Source organism: Bos indicus, chromosome 3, assembly GCF_029378745.1.
Source record: "Bos indicus isolate NIAB-ARS_2022 breed Sahiwal x Tharparkar chromosome 3, NIAB-ARS_B.indTharparkar_mat_pri_1.0, whole genome shotgun sequence".
Taxonomy (NCBI): Eukaryota; Metazoa; Chordata; class Mammalia; order Artiodactyla; family Bovidae; genus Bos; species Bos indicus.
Window position 1 is genome coordinate 28,671,247 of NC_091762.1, and position 21,347 is coordinate 28,692,593.

The 21,347-nt window shown below is 41.2% G+C and overlaps 1 protein-coding gene across 1 annotated transcript in view; it reads left to right on the plus strand.

Annotated features, from left to right (window-relative positions):
• TSPAN2 (tetraspanin 2) overlaps positions 1 to 14,777 on the plus strand; it is a 41,551-nt gene extending 26,774 nt beyond the window's left edge. Inside the window, exons 3-8 of the mRNA XM_019956748.2 lie at positions 944 to 1,041; positions 2,210 to 2,284; positions 3,683 to 3,781; positions 5,112 to 5,183; positions 8,569 to 8,652; positions 12,436 to 14,777. Of these exons, the coding sequence (XP_019812307.1) occupies positions 944 to 1,041; positions 2,210 to 2,284; positions 3,683 to 3,781; positions 5,112 to 5,183; positions 8,569 to 8,652; positions 12,436 to 12,501 (494 nt within the window). The 3' untranslated portion in view covers positions 12,502 to 14,777. The remainder of the gene's footprint in view (positions 1 to 943; positions 1,042 to 2,209; positions 2,285 to 3,682; positions 3,782 to 5,111; positions 5,184 to 8,568; positions 8,653 to 12,435) is intronic.
• Positions 14,778 to 21,347: the final 6,570 nt, after the last annotated feature.

The following is a 21,347-nucleotide window of genomic DNA, read 5'->3' on the forward strand; positions in this document are numbered from 1 at the left end:
AAAAAAAAAAAAAAAAAAGATGAAGATAATAATGGTATCTGCTTCATGAAGATTAAATGAATAAATTTGTGCCAAGTGCTTAGAACAGTTCCTGGAGAAAAGAAGCCCTTAAAGCAAATGTAGCTAATAGTCTATTAACAATAACAGTGTTGGTGCATATTACCTTATCGCCTCCCCTCACCAGCTTTTTTCTTGTGACATGTATAACCTAGCATGTGTCCTGTGTATGTGGTATTGCCCTGTAAAATTTATCATTCACACAGAGCCTTACTGCCTCATCACTGTGTCTTCCACCCCTCCCCTTAATTAAAAGCCTCCCTCACCTGTCCCACCTCCTCCCTGCTTCCCTGTCTCTGCCTGGGCAGACCAACAGCCCTCTCCCCTCCCAGACACTTTGTCCTCAGGGCCTTTACAAGGTGGGGGAACAGCTACTAATTCCAGAGTGCCACGAGAGACCACGGGCTCCTGGGAAGATGTGGGTTCTTGCCCAAGCTCTGGCACTGATTCCTCACCACCCTTGGATTCAGTGTTACCAGTTTATATGAATGGCACTAACACTCACTTCACAGGGGTAGTGGAGGCTGGAAGGTACAGTGCCAGGCAGATAGGAGGCACTTGGAGGTGACTAAGAGTTGTGGAACAGATGCACCGGCCAGTCTTTGCTCTTTGTGTGACCTGAGCGGCTTCCTTCACCTCTGTAAACACAAGCTTTCTTTGTTCCCTGGGGATTATAGCAGCGCCTCCCTCTCAGGATCCTTGTGCAGGTGTTCGAAGAGCTCAGCAGGAAGCGCTCCCCAAGGGTTAACCTTTATCTATTAACAACTGAAGGCTCTGCCAGGCAGGATGTCTGTGGTGGTGGTGACTGAGGCCAGGCTGGCAGCATTGGTGCTGGGGAGAGAGCCCTTCGTGACTGGTCAGCATCTTCTCTGTCCTCTCCCCACAGGGCTCTATGTGCTGGTTGGAGCAGGGGCCCTGATGATGGCCGTGGGCTTCTTCGGATGCTGTGGGGCCACGAGGGAGTCGCAGTGTGTTCTTGGATCTGTAAGTGGGGAGAGATGGGGAGGGACTTGGCCTGGAGCTGGGCATTATCTTTGTCCCTATGTCTACGGAAAGCATGAAAAAAAAAAAAAAAAAATAGTTCGTTAGTGTGAAGATGTTTGGGGAGGAAAAGTGCCTGATGATACCTCACAGTGACTGAGGCAGCTACAAGATTCCTGTAGTCAGGGAAACACTTATCTACAAGAAAAGTACTGCTGTTTGAGATCAATAATTTAAGCAAACATCCCTCTTGTGGTTTGTTTTAACAAGCAGCCTCTGTTTAAAAAAAAAAAAGGAAAAACTGCAGTTAACTGTTATCCATCCAATGCCGGTGTGACCAAAGGGGAAAGAGGAGCAGGAAGGAAGTTTTTGTATTTCTCCACAAGGCATCAGAAACAGCAGGTTTATTAGGTGGCCTCTCCTTGCTCTCTGCAGTCTTTGATGTTTGACTGTGGCCACTTCTCCTGATCTCTTGCCGTGTAAGGTTTCTAACTCACTTCCTTAGTTCCCCACTCTTTCTTTTTCCCCTGTTGTGGAGCATCCTGTGTCTTGTTTATCACTGAACTTAGTTTAATCAGAGCAGACCCACGAGATCAGAGCAGAAATCTGTCCGGAAGGACACCCTTCACCTCCACTCCCTCCTCCTCAGAGCATCCATCTACAGCACGCGGTCTCAGGTCACCTCCTCCCCAAATCCAGCACTTCCAGTCACTGTCTATCTCCTGGTCTGATTTTATATCTTTATAGAACCTCTTTTGTTCATCAAGCAGTCACTGAACATATGGGTGCCAGGCACTGTTCTAGGTGGTGGGATTTCTATATCACTCTGAAATGATCTTACTCTTCTATTGCTTACTCATTCATCATTTCCTGCTCTTTCTATTATTAGTATTATGTCCAAAAGAGCAGAGACACTGAGATCTTATCTTATTCACCACTGTATACCCAGTGCCCAGGGCAGTTCCTGGCCCAGAGCAAATGCTCAATAAATGATTGCTGAATGAATTACTGAGCAAACAAACGGCATGTGGACCAAGGGATCAGATGCTTCCTTCTGTAATATTTCTGTTCAAACTAATAACCTTGTTTTTCAAGGAATTAGAATTAAAGAGGTTAAATAAATTGAAAAGGTTATTGAATTAATGAAGGTAGTATTTTCTCTCCTTTACAGTTTTTTACCTGCCTATTGGTGATATTTGCTGCTGAAATAACCACTGGAGTATTTGCTTTCATAGGCAAGGATGTAGTAAGTAAATGTTACTTATAAATGTTCTTTAATGATGGTTAAAGTGTTCTCTTTATGGCAAAAGACATGAGAATATTGACAACCACAGTGACATTCCAAAGCCAAATAAACCCCAGAATTATCTTTTATGCAGAATTTTTAACCTAGAAATGTGGTGCAGACTTAAGCAGGTGCGCGCGTGTGTGTGTGTATGTGTGTGTGTGGCTGCATACATGTAAGTGCACATATATTCCTGGGGAGGTAGTTAATTGCTTTCATTAGATACATGAAGGAATCTATGGGTTTTTGTAACAAAAGGATCTCTAATTTAAGGTGATCCCGTTTGGAATGTGGGAGGAGCTAGATTACAGGTGTGAGAAGTAGGGATGGAGAAGAACACACATTTGCACCCCTGTTCGCTTGTCCTTTGTTCTTAGGGTTTGGCCTGGGCAGAGGACAGGTCAACCTCAAAGACTACAGTCTGCCTTCTGGGTGCCCATGAAGCCAGTTTAGATTTGTGCTCAAACTGTAGGTGCGCAGGATAGATTATCAGAAGAACCCACAGACGAAGGTAGTTTTTTAGGCTTAAACATGCAGAGAGGAGTGAAATGGAAGAGGAGGAAGAATGGAATCTTAAGTTTTGCTGTATTTCATGTAAATTCACATGCTATCAATTCTGTTTATGAATTTATTTTAGATTTTAAAAATGGTAAATATGTAGAATGAGTAAATATCCTCCTCTGGAATTTTTCTAAAGTTGTTGTTCAGTTGTTAAGTCATGTCTGACTCTTTGGGACCCCATGGACTGTAGCACACCAGGCTCCTCTGTCCTTCACCACCTCCTGGAGTTTACTCAAACTCCTTTAACCTCAAATATGTAAGTTAGAGGAACTGGATCTTATGACTTCTTGAGAGCCTATGGATTTGGGGGTCACATGCTGTTACACTAGAAAAAACATTCTCTGCATTTTCTATGGTATTTAAATGCTGAAACAGTTTTCCCTGGTCATGAACACCTTTTAAACCACGTCATGAAAAGATTTGAGTACTTGTTACCAAGGGAGTCCCAAGAATGCATAGGTTTCTACCCTGGCTGTGCACCAGAATCACCTGGGTGGGACCCAGGAACCTGGGGTTCAGTTTTTGCTGCTGTCCATTCAGGGCTGAGAACCTCCACTCTAAGAAATCTTTCTATTCTGTGAAAATTATTTTTGGTTAGTCTATCCTTCCATCAGAAGCATCTTAGAAATTCCAGAACCTGCAATCTGGTCCATATATATGGAATTACCCTCAAGTCCAAATAAACACATGAAAAGGCCATATTCTTGAAGGATGGGGAAGAGGGCTTTTTTCTTGATGAAAGGAGAACATTTGGAACTTCCCACTCATGTCCCTTTGTTTTCCTGATATTTTTTTCAGGCAATACGACATGTTCAGACCATGTATGAAGAAGCTTATAATGATTACCTTAGAGACAAGGAAAAGGGAAATGGGACTCTCATCACCTTCCACTCAACGGTAAGTGACTTCTTCCTTCAAATTTCATCTTCTAAAGATTACTGAGTCACCGACTTAATGGACGTAAGTTTGAGCAAACTCAGGGAGACAGTGAAAGACAGGGAAGCCTGGCATGCTGCAGTCCATGGGGTCACAAACAGTTGGACATGACTGAGCAACTGAACAGCAACAAATATTATGCACAAGCTAGGTTCTCTCTAATCACCTAGATTAGAAATAAGAATAAATTGAGTGAAGCCAGGCAGCAGCATTGTATTTCTCCGTTCGTGGGAGTCACCATTTGCGTTATATGTAGAATCTAGAAGAGAAAAAGGTCTAACACAGAGTTGACAAGAGGAAGTCTGGACATGCACCCAGAGAGACAAAGCTGCCCAAGTGAATACCAGCTTCTGCCAAGAGTGGCCCTGTGGTGTAACAGAAACAACCGTGACCTTCATGTCAGAAAAGCTTATCTCTAGCTGCAGCTCTGCCGCAGAACAGCTTCATGACCTGGAGCAAGTTCCTTGCCTCCCTGATCCTCACTCAGCTCCCCCAGGTGCGAGACAGAGGGATACGTGAGGGAGGCATGTGCGGTTTCTCCCAGGATGTCCTGTGGGAACATGCTGTCGGTGCAGCAATCTTTCCAAGAAAGACTTCCAGGGGAGATGGGCCAGGCCAATGGTGTCCTGATTTCCCAACCACTGTGATACAGAGAAGCAGCAGTGCACTCCTGGCCAGGTGTTTTCAGGTAGCCCAGTTCTTGTATGTCCCAGGCCTGTCCTGGAAGTCGCCAACCATTTATCCTGTTCAGCCACAGCCACCCCAAGGACGTCAAACAGCACACAGGTTCCTTTGTCTTTGAAGGGCAGCCCTAAGGCAGGATACCTGTTGGCTGGCCAGTCTTTGAGTACCAGTCTTTTAGCCCCTGGGGTTCTCTGTGGTCACCTCTGCTCTCTATTCCGGGCTCTCTTCAGTTAATGAGCCTTTCCTGAAGCTCATAAAACATTAGCTACTTGGCAAAGCCAAAAGGAAAAATCTAAAGACCCAACTCCTGTCTAAAAACAGCAGTTTACACAGGCACTGTCAGCTTCTTGCCTTGTTTGGATTGCCTTCAGTCACCTCCTGTCATAAAAGGTGGACACTTTGGTGAAGTCATTTTTCTGCTCTGCCAGCATGACCATATGACCACGCTCTCCCCAGAATGGCTGTTGGGTTGCAATGTCAGGCGACAAAGATGTTTTGCGGCCTCAGCAATCCCAGTCCTTTACAGAGAGACCCGGGCTTGTAACTGCTGCTTCTCCATCTGTGTCCTCTCATTACCTTCCCTAAAAGCTCTTTTCTGACTTTCTAGTTTCAGTGCTGTGGAAAAGAAAGCCCTGAACAGGTCCAACCCACCTGCCCAAAGGAGCTCCTAGGACACAAGGTAAGCGTCTCTACCAGATTCCTATCCTGCCTGTGGTGTTAAGATGGTTCTTGCTCTCAGGATGGAGGTTGTGATTCTAGGAGGCCCTCTCACAGTAGCTTCTAGCCTCAGTTTTATTCTATATAGAACAGGTGAAGCAATGCTGAGTCCCAATCTCCTGGTACCCTGGGGAATAACAGTGTGCTGACTTGCCGGTAATAATGCAAATAGAGTGGCCTTAATTAAGCTCACCAAGGCCAGGGGTGTGCACTCTTAAGAATGTTGCCCCATGAGTGTCTTCCATGGATGTCATGGCACTGATAAATGCTTCCTTTATTAAATGCTACATGACAGGCACTATGCCAGGTTCTGAAAACTCTAAGATAAAAAACAGATGGTCCCTGTCTCAATGGCCTCACAGTCCAGTCAAGGGAGTTGGTGCCGTGCAGAGTACAGTATCTGCCCAGCATACAGTGGAGACACAGTGGAGTCAGGAAAGCTTGACCATGGATGGGATTCTTGAGCCAAGTTTGAACAAGGGGAGGTCATTTCAGGTCCTGAAAGTAGCTGGAACAGAAAACATGACAGTGTGAAATTCCAGGACTGCAAGAGAGTAGGGAGCCCACAGGGAATGGCAGGGGACATTTTTGGAAAGGCTAACATAGGCTTGATTTTATACCTGGAACTTGAGGGAAGCCGTTGCTTTTGGTAGAGGATGAACATAATCGGTTTCACATTGTAGAAAGCACTCAGGTGACTGGGGGTGTGACTGGTAGAACAGAAGGCTATAGATTCATGGAGGGAGGCCATGGAGGTGACACTTGTTTTCACCCTGGTAAGAGAGGATGAGGGCTTAGAGCAAGTTACAAACAGAGGGGAGGGAGAGGACGTGACAGACTCAGAGATGTCCAGGGGTAGAATCCGCAGCCCTAGGTGACTGACTAGATGTGGATGGGGAGTGAAAGGGAAGAAGCTGAGACTTTGGACTCCTGCTGGGTAGACAGAGGCTCACTCACTAAGAGAGGTGAACAGAAGGAAAGGAGCAGTTGACAGCTTCAGTTTCAGTCAAGTTTGCACACTAGGTACCTGTGACATTTGCAGGTAATCTGAGCTGAAGACACAGGTGTCAGAATCCAGCAAGCTGGTGATAGCTAAAGCCTAGGAGTGGATGGAAATGCCCAGGGGAGCATGTAGAATAAGGAATAAGGTGGGCAAAAGTACTATCATTTAAGGGGTAAGCTAAGGACAAGTGGGCTTCCCTGGTGGCTCAGTGGTAAAGAATCTGCCTGAAATGCAGGAGACATGGGAGATGTGGGTTTGATCCTAGGGTCAGGAAGATCCCCTGGAGAAAGAAATGGAACCCACTCCAGTATTCTTGACTGGAAAATTCCGTGGAGAGAGCAGCCTGGTAGGCTACAGTCCTTTCCATGGAATCACAAAGAGTTGAACACAACTCAATGACTGAGCACGCACACACGTGAGGACAAGTAGCCAGAATGAGACTGTGTAGAAAGAGTCAGAATGAGGGAAAGTTCAAAGACAATGCTCCTGTAGAGTGAGGGAGGTGGTGGCTTATCCATAAAGTCAAATGCTGAGAAGAGGACAAGGAAATAAAGGCTGGAAATAATGTGTTGGGATTTGATGCTTAGAAGATTCTTAATGACATTTGCCATGCAGTTTTGGTGAAGCAGTTTGGAATGCGCAAGAACAATGTAGGAAATGAGGGAAGTATGAGGATGTTTCTAGAAGCATCTGTATCATGGTCCTCACATTATCCTATCTCCTCACTTTACCTCTTAGTTTCTTTTTCATAGAAAGAAACTTTCTGTGAAAGAAAGGAGGGGACATGGGCAGAGCTGGAGGATGCGATTAGAGGGGGTTTTTGCTTTAGACTGCAGATCAAGTGCATGGTGTTACATGATGAGTGACAGTGTCAGTGCAGAAGGAGAGGCTGAATGTGTAGGAAGGAAGGGAGATATGTGGCAGTACAAGCTTCCAGAAGTGATGAGAGAATAAGATCCAGAGTCAGGAAAGGGGTTAACTTTCCACAGAGAAGGGCAGTGGCAAGAAGCAGTGTGCCTTGCTCACCTTGCATGCTCCCTGCAGAGAGCAGTACCTGGCACTGGATGAATGGGGTGTATAAGTTTATAGGTGCAGATGAGGAAGGTTGGAAGAATTTCTATGGCTTGACTCCAATAAGTAAAGAACTCATTATCTAAAGCATTGGTTCTCGAACTTTTACCAGAATGCAATGTAATTATTTTTGTGAGTCTATGGCCTTCTCTAAACTATTAGCTCCCTGAGAGTGAAAGAAACCATGTCTTATTTTCTCCAAATCCATCATGCCATTCCAGTGGCATAGCATGTAAGGCCGATGCTGAGAAATGTTTGTTGAATGAATTAACCATGAATGAATGAAGTGTGATAGGAAATGTGAGGATAGTGGTAAGAGTTTCATATAGCTTATGCAAGTATCAGAGAGAGCTGATCATTGACAAGTGAAAGGACCTGGACAGCCTAAGGGCAAATTTGGGTTGCAAGAATACCTCTGTATTTAAGAGGACCAAACAGAAGTTGGAGAAAGTAATTACAATTATTATACAAGTGATGTATTCTGCCCCTGTCCAATATTCCCCCATCTGTGAAGTTTCTTTGGACCTGCCCTGCCCAGTCTCTGTGGGACACAGATGGAAGAATAATGCCATCCATCTCAGCCACCCAAGAAGAAAACAGTCCTCCAGCCCCCAGCACTTGGCTTTCCTTTGTTAAATTTGAACCTGTACAGACTTCATAGCTTCTTACTTACATACCTCGGAGAAGGCAATGGCAACCTGCTCCAGTGTTCTTGCCTGGAGAATCCCAGGGACAGGGGAGCCTGGTGGGCTGCCGTCTGTGGGGTCGCACAGAGTTGGACACGACTGAGGCGACTTAGCAGCAGCAGCAGCACTTACATACCTACCACTAGGTGATACCTACCTTGCGTAGTGAATTGGACCAAGTATTTTTAAAAAGTATGTAAAATCATTTAAACTGTAAATGGCAACCCAAAACAAGAGGCTATTATTCTGGGTGTATTTTACTTATTTTTTATTTGCTGAAAGGAAAGAGAAGCTGCAAATTTTTAAACGCCTCATGTTCCAGAATAGCTTCCTCCAGCCAGGTTTCAGGGCTTTGAAGCAGCCATTGGCCTAAATAGGAAAATTCCACCAAAAGGAGAGTATTATTCTTTTTCTCCCAACTACATTTTTGGTTTATCAGAACCTAAAGGAGATTTTAAGTACCTAGGAGGAATGGTTTAAATATGACCAGAAGCTGACATAGGTCAATTCTCACAGGAATGGATTGGAACTGGATGATTCACACACACCATCAGTTGTTATTCCTGATCTTTTCTTTTCCAAAACAGAATTGCATTGATGAAATTGAGAGCATAATCAGTGTTAAGCTCCAGCTCATCGGAATTGTCGGTATTGGAATCGCAGGTCTCACGGTGAGAAAGTTCTAGAATGTACCTTCTTTGACCCCTAAGAAACCTTTGAACCTTTGCATCTTCTCTTCAAGTGTGATGTGGCTGTGTCTTCAGAGAGATTTCTCATAAAAGACAAAGACTTTTTGACAAGATATCTAAGAACAAAGCTAATTAGACCCATCAATACTTAATTCTCTAAAAATGTGATACAAATTTCCATTTTAAATGAATTATGACTTTGAGTTTATCGTTGCAATAGCTTCCCATTTTAAGCCCATCAAGCTTACACTAGACAAGTGATTTTTAATTCCGAGTCTCTTCCTTTGTTAGAAATTGAAGGTAACATAGGTTAAACTCTGTCACCTATGATCTTCAGAGGCAGCACCATGTGCTGACTAACAATGTGATCTCTGGCATCCCACTCCCTGGATTCAACTGCTAGCTCCACTGCTTACAAGCCCTGGGGTCACTGGAAGTTTTCTTAATTTCTCTATGTCTTAATTCCTTCATCAGCAGAATGGGGATCTTAATATACCAACCTCATAAAATTGTTGTGACGATTAAGTGGCATAATAGATGTAAAGAATAATTAGAAATTAATTCATATAAAGTGTCTGGAATGCAGCAGTCGATAAATGCTAGATCTACATGTAATGAGTGTTCCCAAACCCAGGACCCAGGCAAAGCATATATAGATGTGTGAATTGAAGCATACTGCACCCATGCACTGGCAAGTAGCTCAGTACCTCTAAAGCCCCAAAGAAGAATGTACAAGAGTCGATAGGGTCAGAAAGCTATGGTACATGTAGCAAGAGATGACACTGGAATGGTTTAGGAGGGTCCACATAATTGAGTTCTTTGTGTTACTTTTTGATAGGTCGGGCTTTATCCTTTAAGGTAGAGGGGAGCCACCCAGGTTTGGAAGGGCATGTAGTTCAATGTGGAGATAAAGTTGGAGGGAAGTAAGATTTAGGTAGGCCCCTAAAGAGGTGATTTCTACTGTCCAGGGGTTGAGTAATAGCTAATGCTAGGATAGACTTGCGGAGAAGGCAATGGCACCCCTGGGTTGGAAAGATCCCCTGGAGAAAGGAAAGGCTACCCACTCCAGTATTCTGGCCTGGAGAATTTCATGGACTGTATAGACCATGGGGTCGCAAGGAGTTGGACATGGCTGAGCGACTTTCACTTTCACTTCAAGATAGACTTAGGCTTCCCAGGTGGCTCAGTGGTAAAGAATCCACCTGCCAATGCAGGAGACACAGGAGATGTGGGTTCAATCCGTGGGTCAGGAAGATCCCTTGGAGGAGGAAATGGCAACCCACTCCAGTAGTCTTGCCTGGAAAATCCCATGGACAGAGGAGCCTGGTGGGCCATAGGGTCACAAAGAATCAGGCATGACTGAACAACTGAGCAGACAAGATAGACTTACCCTCTAGTCCTCCTATGTAGATTAATTCATAGTCTAAGCTAAGGCAAGGGCAATGGAATTGTGAGGAAATTAATGAATTGGCAGTTCTCAGGGGACACACAGTCATCTTTGCTCCTTTCTTGTATTTAGAGCACAGAGGGCTGGGGCAATGGGTGAAAATACTATGCTGAACACATCCCTATCTGGGGACCTCTCTCAGGGCCCTCCCCACCCACCCTGGGGCTAGCCTGATGACTAGTCTGTGGCTTCCCTAGGACAGTTCTGAGGCAGAAGATTTGAAAAAGATCTGCATTAACAGAAGTATCAAATAGACCCTGCCAACAATTTTACAGTCTCAAGGATTGCCCATTCTGAAAGTGGTCACCCCTGACTCACGACAGTGGCACGGAGAGACTGAAGAAGTTTCTCTCTGAGGGTACAGTGTGGCTTACGTAGGGGTTGCACCCAGCCTCACAGCCACGGAAAAGGGGGAATGCCCTCTGTTGGCCATCTTTTTTTTTTTTATGGTTTTTCTTTTTCTTTTTTTTTTTTTCTAATTTTATTTTATTTTTAAACTTTACATAATTGTATTAGTTTTGCCAAATATCAAAATGAATCCGCCACAGGTATACATGTGTTCCCCATCCCGAACCCTCCTCCCTCCTCCCTCCCCATACCATCCCTCTGGGCCGTCCCAGTGCACCAGCCCCAAGCATCCAGCATCGTGCATCGAACCTGGACTGGCAACTCATTTCCTACATGATATTTTACATGTTTCATTGCCATTCTCCCAAATCTTCCCACCCTTTCCCTCTCCCACAGAGTCCATAAGACTGTTCTATACATCAGTGTCTCTTTTGCTGTCTCGTACACCGGGTTATTGTTACCATCTTTCTAAATTCCATATATATGCATTAGTATATATTTCTCCAAAGAAGACATACAGATGGCTAACAAACACATGAAAAGATGCTCAACATCACTCATTATCAGAGAAATGCAAATCAAAACCACTATGAGGTACCATTTCACACCAGTCAGAATGGCTGCGATCCAAAAGTCTACAAATAATAAATGCTGGAGAGGGTGTGGAGAAAAGGGAACCCTCTTACACTGTTGGTGGGAATGTTGGCCATCTTGACTCAGCACCCCTAAAGTTCCTTCTTTAATTCTTTTCTTCATAAGGTAAGTTTTACCATATAATCAGTTAACAAAATGGCCATTAGGTGTCTCCCCTGCCACACCCTGCTGCTGAATTCTGTCAGAAGCTTGGAGTCCCGATCCTGGTTATTCCCTTAAGTTTATCTTTTCCCTTCCAAAAACTGATAACACGTGCCTTTTTATTGATTTATTTATTTTTAACTGTGCCTTTTTAAATCCAGCATTTATAGATCTTAGTCTGATGTAGGATGAGATTGAGGAGAGAGAGAGTTATGATACTAATTTCTTTGAACAAACATTGGTAGCAGTTTATAAATATCACACCTACACATAGTGTTTCATAGACTCTACAAAATTGTAGAAGTTATTGAGGACAAAAATGATGTTTTGGCATCCTTCTGTTCAAACCATTTAAGTAGCTATTGATTTTGCCAGATATTTAGCTTCTCAAAGAATTATCCAAGACATAAAAGATGTCAGTAATGCCATAGTTCACACACCTCAGTTTATGCTTTGGTGAAACTATTGAGTTAAATAATGATGCTTTATTAAGAATCATTTGCAATTAAAAATGGACTGGAAATGAAGAGATGCTCCACTTCTTGAATGAATCAGTGGCTTTTTTTTTTTTTTTTTTTGCCATGCTGTATGTCATGCAGGATCTTAATCGTAGCTCTCAGATCAGGGAATGAACCCACGCCCCCTGCAGTGGAAGCCTGGAGTATTGACCACTGGATTACTAGGAAAGTCCCCAAATGCTCCATTTTTTAATATGTGGTCAGTGTTGCAAAAATTCAAAGCTTTGCCAGAAATAGAAAACTATTTAGACCACAAGTGTATTTAAACAACAAATGGTTACAAACACATTATCCAAAGTAAAAATAAAAATGAGACCTGGGGTTAACCTGAAATATAAAATTCCAAAACCGGTAGTGTATTAAGTCTTTTATAATTATTAAGAACAGTCCTATAAGCTAGAAATAGATGCCTTTTCTTAGAGCAGAGTCTTGTTATTTTTAAAATAATAAAATAGGAATGTATTTTAAGCAGTTAATGAAAGTCTTACCCGGTAGCCATAATGATGTATCACACATAAAAGTGCCACTTATAACCAGTAATTATTGGTTATAATTACTTGTTAACTTGAGTTAAACATGCAGGCAGTTTGCTGGCCTTTTTTTAAAATCAGTATTCATCATTTGAAAGTCATTAACAAGTGGTTTCTTCTGTTTCAGATCTTTGGCATGGTATTCAGCATGGTCCTTTGCTGTGCGATACGAAATTCACGAGATGTGATATGAAGCTACTTCTACATGAAAAGTGTAATCTAGAGTATACAAATGTCACAGGGGCTGTCTCCTGGCTCATTTTTAATATTCAAAGGACATTAGGATCTAAAATAATTTGCTGTTAACTGTACATTTGCACATGTATGTGTGTTTGGCTCAAGACTGGTTTGCACCTTTAATGAATGCCTATGTATGCTGACTGAGAGCATGTTCATGTGTGATCTGTGTGTTTCTGGTATATGCATAATGAAATCTGGTTGCTGGGAATTCCTGAATCTTGGTATGTGAGCATATTTAACTCTAAGAAAAAGATCAAAAAGCTTTGAAAAAAGAAACTTGGTTGTTTAGAAGAAAAATGATAGTAGGTCAGTTTCTCAGACTCTAGCCATAGGAAGTAAGATATAGAGAATTCAGGGATTTCTAACTTATGGAAGCAATAAGCCACAGAGATTGAGAGATCATGGTGCAGTGGTAAAAGCGACTGTGTTTGGGTTAGGTGTACGGGTTTCCTGGGATTTATTTTTATATATGTAATCTCTCCAGAATTTAGGATTAAATACACCTGTAAAACTAAATATAGCATGGAAAATCTAATTTGAATAAGTCATACTTTCCTAGTATTAAAAAAAAAAAAACCTCACTCTGGAAAGAGTGTCACAGACAATCACATGCTCTATGAAACTGAGTGTTTTCAGGACTAAAAGGAAAACCTTTTAACAACTTTTTAAGGAAATATTTTTGTTCTTATATAAAGACATTTAAATATTGCTTTATAACTTTCCTGTTCTGACTCTTCTCTGAACCACTGCCACCCTCACATCCGCAAAAGGGCTTTGATCTCAAACTTTTCTGTGTTTCTTCAGATGGAAGCATAGAAAGACTAAAGCAAGAGATCTGGCAGGTGCAAATTGTGGGAAAGAAAATTTTTACTGGCACTGTATCTTTGAAATACCTCATAACTTGAGTTTACATATTTTCCTAATTTTTTCTATCTTTCTTATTTATTCACCTAGAGAATTCTTCTTTATAGATTAAGAACTACAAGTTTTCACCACGTAAAATAGATTATATCATGAGCATCCTTAGCTAAACCAAAATAGAGGAAAACATCCTCTCCTAGTTTTGTGCACACAACAGAGACAAGCTAAGGAAATAAAAATACACACACAACAGAAACATGTTCCTTCTGTGCAAGTCTCTTTATAAAATTAAAATGTTTGTGTTCTTTATGGTCTTGATGCTTCGTTGTAATCCCAAATTTATAATCTAAATTGACATGTATGTACATTTTTAACAACTTGCTGCATCTAGTAAAACATAGATTTTTTTAAATTTACATTTTAAAAGGCCATACAAAAATGAAAGTATGGGGGACTTTTGAAACCCCCAAATAAGTTTATACTCGTGTGAGAACACAAGTCTTTGGGTCTGCACTAAAGGAAAGTGTACACTTCAAGAAACTTTCACAAAACATTTTGCTGAAAAGGCCTATCCGTTTGAAATAATCTCACTCCCTTGGAGAACCGTGTTTCTCCTGCCATACTTGCTACTGCTAATAACCATGGAGGAAGATTTCTAGAAAAAAAGTCCAGTTGGAGGCAAGCTAAAAATTTAATTGTGCATGGTTACTTCGCTGTGTCCATAGGTAACAAAAAGATTATTTTAAGAAAATCACTTCATGAAATAGATGTTTCTGTCCTGGTAGTTGAGAAATAGAGCTCTGAAAGTAAAGAACAAGCAGTCCATCTCTCTTGGTGGCTTTACTTCATTTGTCTGCCTAAAGACAAGAAATAAGCCCCAGGGTATACTTAGGTTTCTTCCAGCTCAGATTCCTCTGGGATTCAACAAAAGTGAGTTTCATTCTATATCTGAATTAACCTTAAAGAAGTCTAGTTAAAAGTGGAAGAGTAGAGATTTGTTCCATATATGATTAAAGTGCACCTTTGGGGAGTAATTTTTCTAAAATATGTGCCGTGAGTAAAAGTAGAGAATTTAACCTCTGAGTGAGAGTAGACTTACATACATATATATCTTGACTCTCTCTATATATAGAATATATATGCATAACTTGAATATATGTATACATGTATATATATAAAAACATGTATACATATATGTGTACAAATATATATGCACATATATAAGTTTTTGGTTATATTTGTTTACCTGAACTAATATGAGATCAGACCCAAACATTTTCTTAAATGCATGGTACCCAGACACTGAATCAAAGCATCTTGATGAAATATTTTAAGTTATTTCAAAATTAAATTTTCTATGTACTGCAATTGCTTGTTTGATTATCTTAAAATTCCATTATATATTTATCCATACCTTCATGCAACTTATCTAAATGTCTAACTATTAATATAAATCAACCCAAACAATTGATGAAAAAAGGAAAGAGTAGTAACCTTTCCATAGTGTTATTAGTGGAAACTATGGATCACAACAAACTGGAAAATTCTTAAAGGGATGGGAATACCAGACCACCTTACCTGCCTTCTTAGAAATCTGTATGCAGGTCAAGAAGCAGCAGTTAGAGTGGGACATGGAACAACAGACTGGTTCCAAATTGGGAAAGGAGTACATTAAGGATGTATATTGTCACCCTGCTTATTTAACTTATATGCAGAGTACATCATGTGAAATGCCAGGCCAGATGAAGCACAAGTTGGAATCAAGATTGCCGGGAGAAATATCAATAACCTCAGATATGCAGATGACACCACTGTTACAGCAGAAAGCTAAGAATTAAAGAGCTTCTTGATGAAAGTGAAAGAGGAGAGTGAAAAAGTTGGTTTAAAACTCAACATTCAAAAAACTAAGATCATGGCATCCAGTCCCATCACTTCATGGCAAATAGATGGGGAAACAGTGGAAACAGTGACAGACTTTATTTTCTTGGGCTCCAAAATCACTGCAGATAGTGGCTATAGCCATGAAATTAAGATGCTTGCTCCTTGGAAGAAAAGCTATGACCAGCCTAGACAGCATATTAAAAAGCAGAGATATTACTTTGCCAACAAAGTTCTGTCTAGTCAAAGCTATGGTTTTTCCAGTAGTCATGTATGGATATGAGAGTTGGACTATAAAGAAAGCTGAGCACCAAAGAATTGATGCTTTTGAACTGTGGTGTTGGAGAAGACTCTTGAGAGTCCCTTGGACTGCAAGGAGATCTAACTAGTCAATCCTAAGGGAAATCAGTCCTAAGTACTCATTGGAAGGACTGATGCTGAAGCTAAAACTCCAATACTTTGGCCACCTGATGCAAAGAACCAACTCATTTGAAAAGACCCTGATGCTGGGAAAGATTGAAGGCAGGAGAAGAAGGAGACAACAGAGGATGAGATGGTTGGATGGCATCACCAACTTGGTGAACATGAGTTTGAGAAAGCTCCAGGAGTTGGTGATGGACAGGGAAACCTGGCGTGCTGCAGTCCATGGGGTCGCAAAGAGTTGGATATGACTGAGTGACTGAACTAAACTGAACTGAAGTGAGAGCTGTACTTAAAAACAACACTCTCACAAAGTTATCATATATAGTTCTATTTCAATTAATACTGTTTGACCTAAATTACATTTCTCTTCCCCAGAGTAGCTCCTTTATTATCCAAAATACAACCTGTAAAATTGCACATTGCTCCCTTTTAATGCTCTTGACCACCAGGCCCTTGATTTCAGCAACCCCATTTTCCCTACCCATAGGAGGGAGCACTAACGGGCCTTTGAAGTTAGTTGCTTAACTACATCATCTTAGTTTGGGCTCATCAAAATCAAATTTGTGTCAAGGTATATTTTAAGATGGGCTTCCCTAGTGGCTCAGCAGTAAAGAATCCACCTGCAATGCAGGAGCCACAGGAGACAGAGGTTCAATCCCTGAGTCAGGAAGATCCTCTGGAGGAGGGCATGGCAACCCACTCCATTATTCTTGCCTGAAGAATCAAGAGGAGCCTGGTGCGCTACAGTCCATAGGGTCACAAAGAGTCACAGGTAACTGATGGGACATAGCATACACACGCATATTTTAAGAGAGACAAAAGGTTTCTATTTTCTTTCAACATGACTCTTTTTTCTATAAGATGTACCTGTGAGGTATTGCATGTGGGTGTCCTTTGAAAGGTAAAAAGACTACACCAATGCAACATGTTGTTATTAATCATTTTGTTGATATTCTCATTTTAACAAGGATGACTAAATACATTTCAGGAGTCCACTATTCAGATGGCTGTCTCCTAGGGACATGAAACACATTGAAGAATAGAAGTAATATGTCCAGAAAGCTGCAAAGCAAAATCTATGCTGATTTCACAAAGTTTTTAGCTAATATGCCAGTAACACTTCCAAAATTTTGATGTTGTTTTGTTTTTGTCCTGTATAACTTATGATGGTTTTACTTATATTAAATAGAAGAAATTTAAATTAAATTAAAAGGTATAATTAGCAAAGTGCCTAGCATACCTGACATTGATAAATATTACCTATTGTTATAATTATTATGTTTATGAGTTTTGTTAATTATTAGGTTGGCATGAAAGTAATTATGATTTCGGATGTGAATTTTAAACCATTATAATTCACTCAAACATATCTTTATTAATCAAAATAGGAACTATTACCATCAACACATTTTTGCCAATGAGAATTAAGTTTGTTTATTCCTGTAGTGTAAAAATCTGTGCTTCGGGATTCGACGAATTCTTGGAAAGCATTTTCTGCTTGCTGCTGGTTGTCAAGATGCTTGAAGAAGTAGTTGGCAAGAGATCAGGTAAATATGGCTGATGAGGCAGCCCAACTCATTCAACTTTTGAAGTGTTGGTTGTGTGACATGTGGTCGGGCATTGTCATGGAGAAGAATTGGACCCATTCTTTTGACCAATATCAGGTGCAGGCATTGCAGTCTTCAGTGCATCTCATCAGTTTGCTAAGCATACTTCTCAGATGTAATGGTTTTGCTGGGATTCAGAAAGCTGTAGCGGATCAGATCTGCAGCACAACACCAATTAGGGACCATGACCTTTTTTTGGTGCAAGTTTGGTTTTGGGAAGTGCTTTGGAGCTTCTTCTTGGTCCAACCACTGAGCTGGTCATCAGCAGTTGTCAAATAAAATACACTTTTCATCACATATCACAATCTGATCAAGAAATGGTTTGTCATTGTGTAGAATAAGAAAAGACAACACTTCAAAATGACAATTTTTTAAAAATTTCAGTCAGTTCATCAGGCACCCACTTATCAAGCTTTTTCACCTTTCCAATTTGATTCAAATGCCAAAAGACCATAGACTGACTGATGTTGAATTCTTGGGGAACTTCTTGTGAAGTTTTAAGAGGATCAGCTTCGATAATGGCTCTGAGTTGGTCATTGTCAACTTTTGATGGCCAGCCACTATGCTCCTCATCTTCAAGGCTCTCATCTCCTTTGCAAAACTTCTTGAACCACCACTGCACTGTATATTCATTAGCAGTTCCTGGGCCAAAGGTATTGTTGGTGTTGTAAGCTGTCTACTGCTTTACAATCCATTTTGAACTCAAATAAGAAAATCACTCTAATTTGCTTTTTGTCTAACGTTGTTTCCCTAGCCTAAAATAAAGACCAAGTAATAAATCATTAGGAAAAAACATAGCACGAGAAATGTGCATTAAAATGATGTTTTAACATAATCACATTTTTTAAGAAGGTATTCCAATATCAAATGACAAATGTCAACAATGCAAAAACTGCAATTACTTTTGCACCAACCTAATATAATTGAAACATGCATAATTGTGTATAACTAATTAAAACATTCTTACTCCTTGGAAGGAAAGTTATGGCCAACCTAGATAGCATATTCAAAAGCAGAGACATTACTTTGCCAACAAAGGTCCATCTAGTCAAGGCTATGGTTTTTCCTGTGGTCATGTATGGATGTGAGAGTTGGACTGTGAAGAAAGCTGAGCGCCAAAGAATTGATGCTTTTGAACTGTGGTGTTGGAGAAGACTCCTGAGAGTCCCTTGGACTGCAAGGATATCCAACCAGTCCATTCTAAAGGAGATCAGCCCTGGGTGCTCTTTGGAAGGAATGATGCTAAAGCTGAAACTCCAGTACTTTGGCCACCTCATGCGAAGAGTTGACTCATTGGAAAAGACTCTGATGCTGGGAGGGATTGGGAGCAGGAGGAAAAGGGGACGACAGAGGATGAGATGGCTGGATGGCATCACTGACTTGATGGACGTGAGTTTGAGTGAACTCCGGGAGATGGTGATGGACAGGGAGGCCTGGCGTGCTGCGATTCATGGGGTCGCAAAGAGTCAGACACGACTGAGCAACTGAACTGAACTGAACTAAACTGAAAGATACTTCCACAAATGACAAATACCTATTTGAACACATTCATCTGTTGAATTAATGAATAGTTTTTGATATATTTCCCAATTCTAATTTAACAACTATATATCAAGAGCCATAGCTAGAGTTCCTGTATTTTTCTCTGGGTCTCTCTGTCGTGTAAGATGCAACCCACTCTTCAGTTCAGTTCAGTTCAGTTCAGTCGCTCAGTCATGTCCAACTCTTTGTGACCCCATGAACCTCAGCACGCCAGGCCTCCCTGTCCATCACCACCTGCCGGACTCTACCCAGACCCATGTCCATTGAGTCAGTGATGCCATCCAACCATCTCATCCTCTGGTGTCCCCTTCTCCTCCTGCCCTCAATCTTTCCCAGCATCAGGGTCTTTTCCAATGAGTCAGCTCTTCGCATCAGGTGGCCAAAGTATTGGAGTTTCAGCTTCAACATCAGTCCTTCAAATGTACATCCAGGACTGATCTCCTTTGGGATGGACTGGTTGGATGTCCTTGCAGTCCAAGGTACTCTCAAGAGTCTTCTCCAACACCACAGTTCAAAAGCATCAATTCTTCATTACTCACCTTTGTTTATAGGCCAACTCTCACATCCATACATGACTACTGGAAAAACCATAACCTTGACTAGATGGACCTTTGTTGACAAAGTAATGTCTCTGCTTTTTAATATGCTGTCTAGGTTGGTCATAACTTTCCTTCCAAGGAGTAAGCATCTTTTAATTTCATGGCTGCAATCACCATCTTCAGTGATTTTGGAGCCCAGAAAAATAGTCAGCCACTATTTCCACTGTTTCCCCATCTATTTGCCATGAAGTGATGAGACCCAATGCCATGATCTTAGTTTTCTGAATGTTGAGCTTTAAGCCACCTTTTTCACTCTCCTCTTTCACTTTCATCAAGAAGCTCTTTAGTTCTTCTTCACTTTCTACCATTAGGGTGGTGTCATCTGCATATCTGAGGTTATTGATATTTCTCCTGGCAATCTTGATTCCAGCCTGTGCTTCATCCAGCCCAGAATTTCTCATGATGTACTCTGCATATAAGTTAAATAAGCAGGGTGACAATATACAGCCTTGACATACTCCTTTTCTTATTTGGAACCAGTCTGTTGTTCCATGTCCAGTTCTAACTGTTGCTTCCTGACCTGCATATAGGTTTCTCAAGAGGCAGGTCAGGTGGTCTGGTATTCCCATCTCCTTCAGAATTTTCCACAGTTTGTTGTGATCCACACAGTCAAAGGCTTTGGCATAGTCAATAAAGCAGAAATAGATGTTTTTCTGGAACTCTCTTGCTTTTTCGATGATCCAGTGGATGTTGTCAATTTGATCTCTGGTTCCTCTGCCTTTTCTAAAACCAGCTTGAACATCTGGAAGTTCACGGTTCACATATTGCTGAAGCCTGGCTTGGAGAATTTTAAGCATTATTTTGCTAGCATGTGAGATGAGTGCAACTGTGCGGTAGTTTGAGCATTCTTTGGCATTGCTTTTCTTTGGGACTGGAATGAAAACTGACCTTTTCCAGTCCTGTGGCCACTGCTGACTTTTCCAAATTTGCTGGCATATTGAGTGCAGCACTTTCACGGCATCATCTTTCAGGATTTGAAATTGCTCAACTGGAATTCCATCACCTCTATTAGCTTTGTTCATAGTGATGCTGCCTAAGGCCCACTTGACTTCACATTCCAGGATGTCTGGCTCTAGGTGAGTGTGAGTGATCACACCATGTGGGTGTGGGTTGGGAAGATCTTTTTTTGTACAGTTCTTCTGTGTATTCTTGCCACCTCTTCTTAATATCTTCTGCTTCTGTTAGGTACGTACCATTTCTGTCCTTTATTGAGCCCATCTTTGCGTGAAATGTTCCCTTGATATCTCTAATTTTCTTGAAGAGATCTCTAGTCTCTTCCATTCTGTTGTTTTCCTCTATTTCTTTGCAACCCACTCTAACATTAGAATTATTTTTTTACTTTGTTTTGGAACTACTATTTTGTACACTTGAAAAAACTCTGTATGAGACTGCTGATATGCTAATATGAACAAAGCAAGTCTCTGCCCTCAAGGAGGTTAGAGTGGAAAACAGGAAAGTATAATTACCATGAGGTAAGTGCTATGATTATCGTTAACCCAGAGTGGATCCACTCAGCCTTGGAGAGGATGGTCAGAGGAGAGAGGCTTCCTGAATTTTAAGGACACCAAACTGAGTCCTGAAGAACCCATACAAATGAGTCAAGTAAAAAGTAATAGAAGTAGAGAAAGTGAGACATAGCTGTGTTAAAAGCTAAATAGAAATTGGCCAGGAGAAACGAGAGGGTAGGGAAGAACTTAATACTTAACATTAAAAGTAGAGTGAAAGATACCACACAAAAAAAGAATTTTTATTGCACTTAAACTCAGACTTGCTGCTCAGTAAAGGAGGCAATCTCATACAGAAAAAAATAAACTTTTAAAAAATTGAGGTATAATTGACATATATTACTTTCAGGTATATGAATTAATGATTCAATACCTGTAAATATT